The sequence below is a fragment of the Cannabis sativa genome, chromosome X (assembly GCF_029168945.1).
Source record: "Cannabis sativa cultivar Pink pepper isolate KNU-18-1 chromosome X, ASM2916894v1, whole genome shotgun sequence".
NCBI lineage: Eukaryota > Viridiplantae > Streptophyta > Magnoliopsida > Rosales > Cannabaceae > Cannabis > Cannabis sativa.
Window position 1 is genome coordinate 50,305,532 of NC_083610.1, and position 15,446 is coordinate 50,320,977.

General features: G+C 31.5%; 1 protein-coding gene across 1 annotated transcript; it reads right to left on the bottom strand.

The window, feature by feature from the left end:
* Window positions 1-1,920: 1,920 nt before the first annotated feature.
* On the bottom strand, window positions 1,921-13,335 carry LOC115696486 (pre-mRNA-processing protein 40A). The gene is made up of 28 exons (XM_030623387.2): window positions 13,122-13,335; window positions 12,840-12,901; window positions 11,197-11,526; window positions 10,922-11,107; window positions 10,456-10,523; window positions 10,182-10,251; window positions 8,796-8,848; window positions 7,641-7,698; window positions 7,195-7,559; window positions 7,015-7,087; window positions 6,424-6,522; window positions 6,262-6,330; window positions 6,111-6,188; window positions 5,851-5,937; window positions 5,730-5,764; window positions 5,453-5,558; window positions 5,246-5,326; window positions 5,076-5,168; window positions 4,922-4,975; window positions 4,670-4,786; window positions 4,463-4,561; window positions 4,226-4,273; window positions 4,071-4,163; window positions 3,851-3,958; window positions 3,690-3,754; window positions 3,488-3,590; window positions 2,476-2,772; window positions 1,921-2,382 (listed from the first exon to the last, which is right to left on the bottom strand). The coding sequence occupies exons 2-28, from the start codon at window positions 12,870-12,872 to the stop codon at window positions 2,248-2,250; spliced, it is 3,003 nt and encodes a 1,000-aa protein (XP_030479247.2). The 5' UTR covers window positions 12,873-12,901; window positions 13,122-13,335; the 3' UTR covers window positions 1,921-2,247.
* Between the last annotated feature and the right edge of the window lie 2,111 nt (window positions 13,336-15,446).

A 15,446-nucleotide genomic window follows, 5' to 3' on the forward strand; every position in this document is an offset into this window, starting at 1 on the left:
TATGGTCTCTCAAAGTGCCTCCTAAGGCTAAGGATCTTGTGTGGCGAGCGGCATCAAATTGTCTCGCTTCAAAAAGAAACTTATGCATCAAAAAGGTACTGGCTGATAGTTCTTGTCCTTTTTGTGGTGTTTTTGCTGAAACGGAATGGCATGTATTGGTTTCTTGTCATTTTGCTTGGTCTTGTTTCGGGTATGCTGGACTGGCTGCTGTTGGAAGGGATTTATTTTCTTCCCTGCTGGTGTGGTTGGAAGCTACTGCAAGAAGAGTTGACAAAGAAGAGTTGGGCAGAGTAGTGATGCTCTGTTGGGCCATTTGGGCAGCCAGGAATGATCTTGTATGGAAGAACCGTGCGAGAAGTGTGAAAGATGTGGTAACGTTTGCGAAATCGAGTCTTGATCAATGGTTGAATGCTCAAGGAAAGGGTAATATTCCCTCGATGTCTCCTTTCAAAGATGGAGACGGTTTAGAGCAGTGGATTAAACCGGTCCCAGGCATCAAACTCAACGTCGACGCTGCCATCTTCGATTCACTCCACAAGCACGGGTACGGCTGTGTGATCAGGGACCATACGGGCGGACTGGTTTCTGTCCTGGCAGGTGTCTTCTCTGGCTCTGTGGCTCCTGAACTGGCCGAGATTATGGGCATTCGGGAAGCTTTGAGCTGGCTAAAGGACCGGCCTTTCTCTCAAGTCGTTATCGAAACTGATAGCCTTGTTTGTGCTGATGCGATTAGGAGTGCAGAAGCCTTTGTTTCTGCGTTTGGGCTGCTGGTTGATGAATGCAAAAATAGTCTTAATTGTTTGTCGAATGTCTCTATTGTTTTTGTTAAACGTTCAGCGAATCGTGCTGCGCACTTTGTTGCCCGGCACTCGGTCTCTCTAGCTGATCGTATGTTCCCTATTAACAGTGTTCCTTCAGACTTATTGTCCATTCTTGCGAGCGATTGCTCGGTTTAATAAAAGAACACTATTTCAAAAAAAAAAAAAAAAAAAAAAACTAAGTTTTCCTGTATAGGATAAATGGTAGACACATTGAGTATTTAATAATTGATAAATTGATAAAAAAAATAAATAAATAACAGAGGAAAAATATGAATAAAAATAATAATTACCTTCTCATTAATAAAAATCATATCGAGACTTATTAATTTTTTATTCTTCTTAGTATTAAGAGACTCCCATATTTTATAATCTCTAATTTTAAAATTTAGTAAATTGAATTATAAAATTAATAGAAATAGTTTAGGCTATATATAAAGTTAAGTGATAGAAAAAAAAAATAATCATTTTTAAATATTTTAATTTCAAGAAAAAAAAAGCCAATAAGTCAAGAATAGGTAATGATATGTTAGGAGTTGTGATTCTTTAAAAAAAAAATATCAATTTTAAATATTTTAATTTAGAAAGAAAAAAGAAACAAAACCAGAAGGCCACGTTTTTGATGATAATTAAGAGTTATTATTTTTAAAAAAAAATGAGAAAAATTAAAGAGAAAATAAATAAGTACATATTTTATATTCATTAATATTTATGAAACTAATAAAAAATGAAAAAAAAAATAAAAATAATTAAGGAAAAAATAAATAATACTAATTGAAGAGATTTTAGAATATCACATCACCTTGCATGTTAAAGAACCTATATAAATACATATTTAGGATTCATATGATACATATTTAGGATTCATATGATACACCGTATTACATGGTATTGTATTTAATATTATCTTAAAATGTATTTTATGCAATAATTTTATATAAAACTATGTGTTATTAATTTGTATGAAGACATAAATATATAATATTTTAATAATATTAAATAAAAATATGATATATAATCTAATTTAATATAATACAATACACGAACAAACCAACCCATAATTTCTTAAGTTACAGAAAATAGAAAATTAAACAATCCGTCTAAAAAAAGTAACTTTTGATACATAAACATGTAAGGAGATCGCTTCTCTTCCTACATAATACACAAGTTGACTTCCTAATCTGGGGACCCAAAAAGAAAATCCAATTTAACTTGTACAAGTCATTCAAACAAAACAATTGCTTCAATTTAAATTAGTCCTACTTTCACAATCAACAGCAGCAGCACATCTTCTGTGGGACAGTTTTCTTGCATAATAACCATCACAACTTTCTGAAGTGAATGCGTCTTCTACCCTTAGCATGCAGGCGATAAAATGTACCTTATCAACGCATATGAAGGTTAGCATTATTATTTCACAGAAAACAAACTATGGGATTTCTCCGTCCTCCCCAAGCTCTCCGTCTTCTAGCTCTTCGTGTCCACCATTTCTACGGGCCTCCCTATGCTCTCTCCTATGCTTTTTATGCCGACTCTCACTGTCTGTTTCAGGTGAATGTGCATGCTGCCAATAAACATCAAAAAAGTTTAATGAACATAAGAAAGAAACCTTTACAATAAACAGAAATTGCAATTCAGCATATAAAGATATAAATACTTTTCTTGATTTTTTGCGGTCACTGCTATGTTTACGTTTCTTAGAATCATCCTTCTCATCCTTATCAGACCCCATCTCATCTGTACCACTTAGATGCCGCTTCCGGTGTTTTCTGTCTTTGTCTTTTTCCTTTTTCTTCTCCTCTTTATGACCATGACTATCACTAATGTCCATATTCTCACTATCTGTATCATCCTTCTTAGACCGTTCTTTGCTTTTCTCCTTATCTCTATCTTTCTCTTTTCGCTCCTTCTCCTTCCTTTTCTCTTTGTCATCCTTGTCTTTCTCTTTTTTGGCCTGCAAAATAAAAACAATGAAGGCACACTTATTGTGTCAGTCGAATCTAAATTGCGTAGTGTCCTGCTCTAGCAACTGAAGAAATGGCCCTTTAGTCCCAATCTAATTAGATAATTTGCAACACCAAATTGCTAATAAAGTTAATTAAGACCAAATTTAATTCTCATACCTAGCAAATTCATCAGATTTTGGTAGAGAAGGAAAGTGAAGGGGAAGAAGATACTAAAGAGAAAGTAATGGAAAAGAGAAAAATGAGTTGTTCGGTGGGAAGGATGAGAAAAAGATTGAACCACTAAACTTTTTCCTATACAAATAGGAAAGAATAATAGAGAGAAAAGTTTCATATAAATAAAAATAAGTAAAAACTAGCATATTTTTATACAAAAATAATAATAATAATAATAATAATAATAATAATAATAATAATAATAATATTTAAGAGGATGATATATTAGTTTTACAATAAACCAACTTTCTACCCTTCACAAGTACCACACAGCTAGAAAGGAAATACACTTTCGTTTATATCATTCTAATTTTCTATCTCCTAATTGTTTTTCCTTTAACCAAACATTATCTTAAATAATCTTGCTTTGTACCTCTAAATTTTTAAGAGAATGGTAAAAAACAAAAAACAATAAAACAGCTGGTTTCTACAAGGTAAACAGCATAGAATAATTAACAAATTACAACTTCTATAAACAAATGCACATACTTTTTCTTCGTCACGCTTGCGTTCTTTCTCTTTAGCCTTCTCCAGAAGGTGTGTAATATATTCCTCAAAAATTTCCCTTGTCAAGCTCTCTTCACCAATTGATCTGAAAATAAAATAATTCAGTAATAAGACTATTATAATCAACAATGCATGAACAAACAAAGAGTGAAAGGAAAAAAAACAGTTATTGCAGTATAAGAACCTGTATTCCTGGCTCTCTTCAAAAAGTTGTTTACAATCCTCCCAAGTAGAAGTTGAGGTTATTTCCTAAATAATAAATATACTTAAATCAATATTACAGAGTACGTTTGACAATGCAAATTAAGATATCTGTCACACTCCTCAATCCACAGATTTGTATACCTTAAATGTGTATAATAGCTTAGTGAAATCATCAGCAAGTCGTTGACGCTTTTTAGTTTCTTTCTCCTCTTTCTCCTTAGCTCTATCTATTAAATCCTCAAATACAAGCTTCAACAAAACACGAATCAGGGAAACTGGAAACCGGAAACCCGAAAATAGATAGGGCACAAGTTGATAATCAGTGTCTTGCAGAAAAAGAACAACAACAAATAAAATCTACCTTTAAGTTGATGTCTGACACCAGAGGGGAGCCAATCTCTTCCAAGACTGCTTCCTTGAAGTCATCAAATGTCCAAGTGGCAGCAAACGAAACCTGAATAATAAACTGTGTAAATTATACTTCAAAAGCTTAAGTAATTAATTCATGAAACCAACCTTCCCCAGCTTCAGTACATCTTTCACCCGGGCTTTATCTTCGTGATACTGTTAAATAAACAGATCGGATGTTGTTAGACATGAAATCAAAGGCTCATTAAGATTGCAAATACCTTAAGAGAAACAACAACTGCATCATGACTTTTCTTTCAAATGAACTTGACAAACCAAAAGATGAAATCCAGGAGCTCTAAACCAGGACAAGTATGCAATAAAAAAAACCGTACAAATACATACATGTTTCTCTAATTCATCAATAACATCCTCAAACAAGTCCTTTGGTGTCGAGCCAGAGGTATTTGATGCAATGGCTTGATACTGTAACAGATCCTTAACCTAAAATCCAAAAATATCAAGACATAAAAAAAACTTCATTGATTCCAGCTTCTAATATGCTGCAACATTTTTTCAATTTGCACCTAAAAATGAAGGGAGGTTGACCACCTTTAAACAGTAATCTCGCCAATAAGTTCTAGCAGTAAGAATTCCAGTAACAATATGCTCTTCCATGAGTTTGCGAAACTCATCGCGGTTCTTTCTTTCAACCCGTCTCAGATGGTCCTTGAAATTGGTTACAAATAAAATAAGTAGACATATAAAAGACAAAAGCTCATTTATGGTTATTGCCACTAGGGCTAAAAGCCCAAGGAAGAGTGTGTAGTCTAGGGTTCAAGCCCCAAAAAATATGAATTTAACCTTTTGAATCTTCTTTTGCTCCTCTTCCTCCTTTTCCAAGTCACGGATGTAGTCCTGCCACAAAAATAATCTTAATAAACATCCCCAAAATTGTTTACCTTTCAACATTCCTGTAAGATGATGCACAAGATCAATCATAAATACAGTATTATACCTGGAAAATGAGCAAGCGATCAAGCTTCTCAAGACATAAATATCTCTCATCATCCTCTAACCGATCTTGAACTTTTCGCCACTGGCTATTCACCTGAAATCGACAGACAATGTGATTGTACATTCTCAAAACCAATAGTAACAAACGACTTGGTACAACATGTTAAATACCTTGATAAATTCACAAGATTCTAAAAATCTTCTGTACTCTGCTACATTCTGCCGGTGCTCTTCAGCAGCCTGTTCTTTTTCCTGCATCCATAAAATAAAATTAACACAAATAGGGATCAGTAATTTCAGCACCTACATACTAGGAGTTTTACATTAACTCATACTCATGATATGAAATCTACAATATATTAAACACCAGACTGTTACCTTCCGTTCAAGTTCAACAATATAGCTTTCAAAAAGATCTTCTTTGTCTCTAGCTCGGTCAACAGCCTTGAAGCGTTCATCATTTTCAAACATAGTGACAGCTTTGCTGATTATACACAAAGAAACAAAGTACCATTTAAGCCATTTAAAATTTAAATCACTTAGGATATTTGCAGAATTCCAAGAAGTTTTAAAGTAAACAATATAATAATGACTTAAAAAATAGAATAGCATTATATATCAAACTACTCATGACAATGCATGGATAGAAGAGAACCTCCATCTGGTCGATGACGTGAGTTCTTTAGACTCCTACAACAAAATAGAAGAGAAATAAGTTGCAATGTATGTATTATCAAACAAAAGGATCTACTACAAGAAAGCTGTAATCTACATACCTCTAACATTTTTGTGAATTCTTCCCTGGCTTTTTTCTGCCTTGTACGCTTCTCTTCAGCCTCAAGCTTTTTTCTTTGACCCAAGTACTATAACATAATAAAGATAGATAACTTTATGTCAAAACAAAATTGATACCATCTAAAACCAGCCAAAAGAGAGTATATCATTACAAGCCTTATACCATTCAAATGTCAACAAACAGAACAAGATCATTTCTGTAAGACTAATTATAAAAACAAAACAAGAAAAAAACAAATACCTCATTAAACGCTTGCTTCCGCTCACCAAGAGTTCTTAGAGCACCATATCTTTTGTCATTGACAATTTCCCTCATTGTCTAACAAAAAGTTTTTTATCTTAGACAACGGCCTGTACAAAATATGCTGACACAAAATATATAACCAGTTTACCTGCTCCCAAGTCCAGTCAGACTGAACATTTGTAGACTCCAGAAGTGATTTGAATGCATTTTTTGCTTCCTAAACAGGAAAATAATAGTTAAGGGGGAGTCGAAATAGGCAGATGCTACTTGAAAGAAATGAACAAAAATGTAAAATAATATGAAGCTATACCAGCTTACTGGCATAAACCAAAGGTTCTTCATCAACTAATTTTTCCTCCATAGGAGTTACATTGATTTTTCCAGCAACTGCCATGCCTTTTTTTGCATCCTGAAAATGGAAAGTTTAATCAGTTGAACTCAACAAGAGCATCCTTAACTAGTAAACTCCATACTATAGTGTCAGAAGACTAGAAAAGAAAATCTATAGAACAGAAATTGTTAGTAACTTGTTTCTTATTAATATATCATTAAGTATTTTGAAAACCAGAATTTAATAATAATAATAATAATAATATATACATTAGAAAATTTCAATATCGCATATATTGTTACTAACTTATATCAGAAAATTTCTTAAGCCCCATGGGATAGCTAAAGTAGTTGGGTGCGTGAGTCCATATAGGTGGTACTTAAGGATTCAAGCCCCCACATAAATGTATCTTAACAAAAAACAAATAATTTTTTATCAACAAATAAATGAATAATCACTATCAGATAGTAGACTGCTCTCAGGAGTTTTCATATTATTCAGACATATGGGCCATCTTAAACTTCAATGAACTGTTCAACTTTAGAAATTCCAATTGTGAATCTACAACACCTCAATATCCTGCATAGAAGCTCCATCCACTGAACTTGCAATATCTTGTGATGCTTGATTCTCATATGTGCTCCTAAATTTAGCAAGTTTCATTAGGAAGAGCATTCAAACTAAAACTCTACTTAAGATCTGGAAAATCATCACAAAGTGGAAGTGAAAAGCATAAAAACAAATACTTACATTGGTGTAGCATTGGCATTGGTCAAAAAAGATGAAACTCCTGTACTTCTTGAAATTACAGGAGTCGAGGAAACCGCAGTTACCATAGGAGGATGAACTCCAACACTACCTGTTACAGTAGACTGTGAAGTAGGGGTGGCTGAAGATCCAGAAACATCCACTGAAGAATTAGGCAAGGAAGCAACAGGTGTAACAGCAACTGGGCTCAATGCAATCCCAGTTAGTGCAAAAGAGGTAGTTAAGGCCACCGGAGTAACTGGCGGGGGTGTTTCAGCTGAAGCCGCAGCCGCAGAACCATGAGAGATTATACTAGTTTCCAACTGAGATCCATGACTACCTTCTTTCTCAGCTAGCTCACGAGCCAGCTAAAAGCGAGTGTTTCTCATTAGAGAATCTATATACATACTTAAACACACACATAATGAATACTGAGCCATGAGAAATACCTTTAGTTCCTCTGGTATTGTCCACTTAGATTGCTTTGTAACCTTGTTGTAATAATACCTGATTATCAAATTAGATCTGATCAATGTATTCTGCCATATGGAAAAACTAAATAATACTGTGGTGGTGTGTTTGGTTTAGCATAATGGAATTGGAATGGTAATGAAAATAGAAATGCAATGGAAAAAGAATCGAAATTAAAACATGACGATTGGTTTATTTGTGAAATGGAACGGATAAATAGTATATTGACAAAAATATCTTTACATCATTTTTTATATATATTTTTAAAATATTAGAAATTTAAATAGGAAAAAAAAAGAGAATTATGACTTTAACAATATTAGACACTTTCAATTATTATTTTTTATATAATAAAAAGTAATTATTTAAATTATAATAGACTAAAAATAACTTCTCATAAATTCTGTAAATCTTTTTAGATGTATTAACAGAAATATTTGTCTAAAATATTAATAAAAATGATCTTGCATATTGAATTAAGCAAAATAATAACAATAATATGGATGAATACCTTTTTTTAACTACTAAATTGTATGTATATAATTTAAAATTCAACATACATATATCTTAAATTTAAGAGTGAGAAAGGCTAAAATAGTAATTTTCATTGGATTTTAAAAGTTATTTAGTAATGGATATTTCTATCAATAGGTTGAAGAGTGGAATAGATATTTTTATTTCTAATGGAAAGGCATTACTAGAGCTTAAAATCCAAACAATGGAATACAAATTTTTATTCCATTCCCTTCTACCAAACATGCTCTAAAAGAAAAAAAAATCAGCTTAATGATATAAGAAAAAAAAAATTAACATACAAAATATTAGATATAGTAACCATGGTTTAAAAAATTTCAAAACTTACACCTCAAAACCAGTTTCGTTTGAGGTGGCCAAAAAAAGTATTGAGTCTTAAGTTTTGAATGTTTGATTCTAAACCTACACCTCAATCTACTGGGGTGTAGGTTTCAGAGCTCTATGTTTTGAAACCCAGCGAGGATGGTTTCAAATGATCGGTGTTATATTCAGATTGTTTTGGGCTTTCTCATTTTCATTGGGATTCTAACCTTCTAATATATTAGATTTACACAAAACAAACAAGAGACTAAGTTGTGATAGTGACATGCTATACTAACTTTCTTCCATCTGGAGAACTATATTCCTTCCAAACAGTTGATGCATCAGCTCTCTGTTGCAGTGAAAAGAAAAAACAAACTTGTCAAACAAATTCTTAGGGAACAAAAAGCAGGAATAAGTTAGAAGAATTCCAAAAATAAAATATATAAGATATGTCTAAGTCTATCACTGAACATGAAAAAGTGTGTGTGAACAATTACAAGTAACTAACTACAGAGAAAGAAACCTTTAACCCAAATTCCCTTAAAAAACAATGCAAATATCACAAAATAAGACGAAAAAAAACAAATGGATTAAATTTAACATAATACAATAAAGATATATGATATGCTGATGCTCAAATCAAACACTTAAAATAGTTGCTGTCAAAAGCAAAACCTACGCATTATAGTATGTACATAAAAGAAAAAATGGGGAATTAAAGTACATATGCATGTCCTTGTAGAAAACATGCCCTGTCCTCCCAACCGAGGCGGAAAAAAGCAACAAAGAATCAAACAAGATGAAGTATCAAAATTAATCAAATACATAATCACCATCAGATTCCATAGAAGAAGCGCGGGTAATACACTAGAAAAAAGGAAACACAACATAATACAAATGAATCGAAACCCCAATGTTCATTTCAAATTAGGATGAGGTACACACCATACAGGAAGTACCATAGACCTTACAGTTTTCATCCTTAAAATCAGTAGCATGACCATGCCTGAACCTCTATACCCATATACACATCAAACGAGTCATATGCAGTTGATGAAAAACATAACAAGAAACATTTGGAAACACATTACAGAAATCAATCATGTCTGGACACCATTAACAACATAATGAATGCATATGTGCATCTGTGAGTACCTATTGGGTTTAATACTAAACAGCAAGAAGAGACTCAAACAAGAAGAAAAATGTCACAAATAGTAAAAAGAAATGGCATCATTAATATATTGCAACACCTCAGCTACAGTATGAAAGAAGGAAAGAAAAGAGGCGCTATTAGTTGTTATAACTAGAAGAAGAAGAAATAATTAAGGCAACTATACTACATATGCCAATTACTAGAACATCCAACTACTTCATAAATAAGCTGTAAATAGCAATTATTGCCTGCTTTGTGAAACTGAAACCTCGTCTTCAAACTGAGCATATAGAGCAAGTCGTAAATTTTCTCCACACTGGCCATGACATCTACAAATCAGTGGAAGCACATGCAAATAAAAGAAGAATTCGCATAAAACTCTGAGCAAGTGCAACAGTCAGCAACATCCACAAAGGGCCAGTAAAAGTATATGACCACATAGCAAACAAGGAACACATGCAATGCACGTAATTGGAGATGGCATATAAATTAGAGCAAGAAAAACATATTAGCAAATTAAACTCACCTCCAACGGTGTCATCAATTCCAAAGGCTTATCCCAAACAGACTGTTTTGTTCTTCTGTTGTAATAATACCTGTAGGGACAAGAAATTCAATAGCAATTTTAGTTCAAACAAAATAATTGAAAACAACCTCAAATGACATAAACTAGAAGTAAAGAGTTCATTATAAGAAATCATTAAAGAAAACCCAAGATCCTCAAACAATAATCAGAGTATTTTGATTGCAGTATTATCACCGAAAAAGTGACAAGAGTGATAGATGAACTAATAACTTACCTCCTTCCATCAGTAGATGAATGTTCTTGCCAATCAGATAAGGAAGGCTGTGTAAGGCTATTCATTGCCTGTAAAACAAAAGATGACGTCACCAAAGTCACTTCAACCCTATTTATTATCATAATGTATGCTCTCTTTTTCCTTTTTTCCTTTTCTGAAACAAAGCTCCCCACCTAACCCTACCATATTTAGGGACCAATAAACTATAGCAATTTTAATGTAGGTGCCCAGGAGGACTTGAACCTCATACCTTGTGGGAGCAAACCACATGCCTAAAAATTTAAGCTACCCCTATTGGGTATAACCATAACGTATGTATGGAAATGTAATTAACATAGTGATAGGAATCACGAAAGAAGAAAAAGTACATCAAAATATGCACAACAAGAAGAGACAAGACCTAATAATTTTTTTCTATTTTAATCATTAAAGTTCAGCAGACAAAAATGAATAAATAATTAATTACAGTATCTGTGGAAGAAGCAGCCGAAGGTTGATGGCCAGTCTGCTGGACTAAGGTAGCAACTGGAGCACTCTGGCTTCCAGAGGGCAACCAAGGTTGTCCTGGAATGGGTGCTTGCATTTGAGGCATTGACTGGAACTGTGGCATTGAGTTGGCATTATTTTGTGGTTGGACGAAAGAAGGTGCAAACTGAGACAAACAAATAAAACTATGTCAGGTTTTTTGCATCATGTACTTCACAAAACCATGCAAAACTTATACACAATATTAGCCCTTACAGAATATGGTGATGAAAAAGGCATCCCAGCACCACCAGGCATCTGATTATTGAAAGGAGGACCAGGTTGCTGAGTCTGTGGTGGTCCAGGTGCAATAGGCCTTGTTTGAATATACGACATTGGTAAACCCTGTGATGAAGGCATCGGATGACCACCTTGACCTGGTCTAGGAGGGTACGGTTGCATAGGCTGAGAAAAATGCATTGGCTGACTTTGTACACCAGACATCCCTAAGTTAGGATGCGGCATACCCTGTCCAACTGGCTGAAATTGTTGCGAAGCTGATGGAAGAAATGGTTGTCCTTGCTGATTTGGGATCATTGGTCGAAACTAGAGTAAAGAAATTCAAACAAAAAGCAATCAATAAAGATTATTTCAAAACAGAGACGACAACATGAAAAGGGTCAGCAAGTGTGGACATAGATGGATTTTTTTTTGTTTTTTGGAAAGCAACATTGAGATATTGGACCCAAAACATTGAGATCCCCAAAATCTACTGCGGGAGGCCAAACCACAAAAAGAAAGCTCACTAAGAAATTTTTTTATGGGTCTTTTCTTCCATTGAACAAAAAGCTGATTTTTACATAAAATCCAGACCCAGAAAGACATTAGAGCAATGGAACATTGCAATAAATAAACGAAACCAATCAACAACCATTCCAGGTATGATCTAACTATATTGGAATGTTATCACAATCCAAAGACAAAAATTTACTGAGAAACTCATAAGAACCTAACCAGAAAAGTTCCACTGCAAATTTCAAAATTTACACCATAACAAAAGCAGTCTATTATAATGAAACTAAAGGTCATAGTAAAAAAAATGAATTTTCTGCTCATAGGAATTTCATCAAGTTACAATATTTATCACAGATTCACAACAAACACACCATAATAAGACGTTAAATTATAAAAAAAAAAATTGCACAAGTTAAACTGAATATATAAAACAAACAAATAATATGAACTCATGAGGACCGAAACAACATGAAAGGAAGAGCGAATACGAAAAGAGAAGTTGGGTATTTCTCAGTTTTCTCCGATTTGTAAGAGACCAAATAAAGAGAAGAAAGAAGAAGAATAATGCACGAAATGAATTTAAGAAAGAAAAAGAGAAAGGAAAAGAGAGAGTTACCTGGAAGTAATAACAAATTGGGAAAAGAACAGCATTTGTAGATACGTGTAATGGAACTGAAGTTATAGATAGATAGATAGATAGATAGATAGATAGATAGATAGATAGATAGATATATTGAGAGAGAGAGAGAGAGAGAGAGAAAATGGGGAGGAGAGGACAATGGTAATCTGAAAGTTGTGCGTCCCAAAATTAAAACCACTCCTTTCAGTTTTTGTTGGTGAGTAGAAATACAAAAGATAAGGATGAGCAAATAATTAACCAATTAAAAGCAGCAGTACAGCATTGAACTTCAAACATTTTAACATTGACGGAGCAGAGACCAAAACGAAAACCCAAAATTAAAACCATTCGAGTCAAACTTGCACAAGCACACCCATCAACATAGAGGTCAAAGTTATATGGACAGGTGAAAAACAAACTATTGAGAAAAGATTTCTTGACCAAGTAACATCGTTGATCAATTTGTTATCTTCTATTACTGGATAGTAAGATTAAACTTCTTTACCTGTGGACCAGAAGACTGTGAACTATTCTCCATCTCAGCTCATAAACAAAGCTTCTAATAAACTGCACCAAACACAAAAATTAAAAATAAATAAATCACATATATTACTATATAAACAACTACTCTGAATTCAAAATCAACTTGAAAAGACTTAGTATAAGCATATTAGAACTTTCAATTTCCCAGTGGACGACTAGACAAGTGTTGGGGGAAAACCTAAGAAAAGGAGGTACGAATACAAAATTTTAACGTCTCCGTGCATTTATTTCAGAAAATACTTACACAATCGGATGAAACCTGTGATGTGCAATGCGTTGCGCGAGGGATTTTGGGTGACGAAGACGAAGCAAGTGAAGTGGAGAACTGGAGATCGATGTGTGTGGGTCTAGGGTTTAAGAAGGCTGCTTTTAGTAAACATGAATAAGAAACCTGGGGAAAAAATAGTTGTGAAATTGTATTTGGACCATAAAGTTATCTCTAATATTAAAAAAAAAAACTAATTTGGATTTTTTCCTTAGAACTTGACATCTACCATATTATGTCTTCTGAACTTTTAATAAAGTTAAAAATTCTCATGAAATATTGAATTTTAGTATTTATGCACTAAATCATTCTCGCAGACTTTGATACCTACCAAATCATGCCCGTCGAACTTTGACATGTACTAAATCATGCTCCCGAATTTTCATCCATGTTAAAAAAAATTTACTAAAATTGAACAAAAATCCTTAAATTCAACGATCTCAATAATTCAAGGATCATTTTTAACGACTTTAAGTTCAGGAGCATGATTTGCTACATGTCAAAATTAAGGGGAGAAAATCTTAATTAACCTTTAAAGAACTAAGAAACAATTTTGTGTTTTTATTTTATTTACTGATAATTAAGTTATAAAAATATATTAAATTTTAAATTTTAAATTTTTTATATAATATTTTTACTAAATTTCTTATATAGAAAAAATAAATTAATACGTTAGAAAAAACTCATTATACAATTTCTTATCTAAAAAAAGAACAAATTAACAAAGAGTTATCTTCAAACGTTATAGTAAAAAATAATCGAGATTGAAGAATCCTTACACAAATAGAAATCTAAAAAAATAAAAAATTGTTAAATGTATAGAAAACTATTTCAAAGTTGTTATCATTTAAAATTGATGTCATCACCGTATCTCACTTGTAGTTGCTACTATATCAAAATGGATGTCATCATCATATCACATTTGTGGTCGTCACTATTCTTAAAAATTAGTTTGTTCTGTACATAAAAAAAAAAATCATACTTGAATTGACTGAACATATTCGATTCTCAAAATAATTTTCAACCATAGTCATATATATACAATTAAAATAAATAAATAATCATTAGAAAGATAAATAAATAAATAAATTATTTTATTATTAAAATAAAAGTACCAAATTATAGTAAATATATCCCAATTATTGGAATCTAAATTTGAGAAGAAAAAAAATTAAGTATTTTTTGAAATAAAAATCATGTAACTTTGTTTTGTTTTATTTTTTTAAATGAGATATTAAATTTATAATGGTACTGTTAAATTATATTTAAAATCATATATATAACATTATCACGTAATTTTATTTTTTTAAAATGAGATATTAAATTTATAATATTATTATGAAATTTAGCTTTATATAAAATATGATTTTTTTTTGTGAAAATTTAAAAAGAAAATAGATAAATAATTTTTGAGAGATTTTAAATTGCCCATATCATTGTTTTATATATAAGAGGTTTCAATGGTTACATTTTTATTGTAACCATCATGGTTACATTTTTTGAAGCCATTGGATTACTATTAAATAATTGTGATTAATTTGGAAATAAAATAAAAATAAATAATAAATAACTTGTAACCTGAAAGCAACCTAACAATTTATTTCCTTATAAAACTTTAATTAAGATTAATTATATTTTAAAATTAAATTAATTATAATTATTAATTAATTTTTTGTAGTTTATTACTATACAAGGATCTTTAAGCAATTTATTTTTTTGCACTTAAATTATTTAAAATTTTATAGCAAAACTTTTTATAATTTAAAATTATACACATATAATTTCAAAATTTAAATTTTATTATACTTGTAATCCTAATTTTAAATTATTACACTTAATTATTTAATTTTTTATTTAAATATTTAAAAAGTTAAAAGTGAAATAAGTTGAACAATTTTTTAGAAAAAAAATCGCTACACTTATTATCGATTGACTAGCTTGAGGCCTCATACTTAGTTCATCTAATTGTAACAAAATAATTAAATATCATTTAAAAATAATTAATTATTTAAAAATTTATTATAAAAAGAGAATTTTAATTTGTATAGAAAGAAGTTTAATTTTTATAAAAAACTAAATTTTATTGTAAATATTATAATTAAATGACTTAATTGTTAAAATAATTAGAGTAAGGATTTAAATATAAATAAAAAAATTATTTATAAATATTAATTGCTAAAAGAGGTTTTGTTAAACATTTAATTAATTATTTTAAGAAAATAGTTAATTATAATTAATTAATTCTAAAAAAAAATGTTGACCTATTAGTAACCTGTTATTACAGGTCAAAGAAAAATTTAACCA

Excerpts from the sequence above, each read along its gene's own strand:
- LOC115696486 (XM_030623387.2), bottom strand. The coding sequence starts at position 12,872 with ATGGAGAATAGTTCACAGTCTTCTGGTCCACAG. Across the intron at positions 7,560-7,640 it reads CAATACCAGAGGAACTAAAG|CTGGCTCGTGAGCTAGCTGA; the intron begins GTATTTCTCATG and ends ACTCGCTTTTAG. Across the intron at positions 7,088-7,194 it reads AATGCCAATGCTACACCAAT|GAGCACATATGAGAATCAAG; the intron begins GTAAGTATTTGT and ends TGCTAAATTTAG.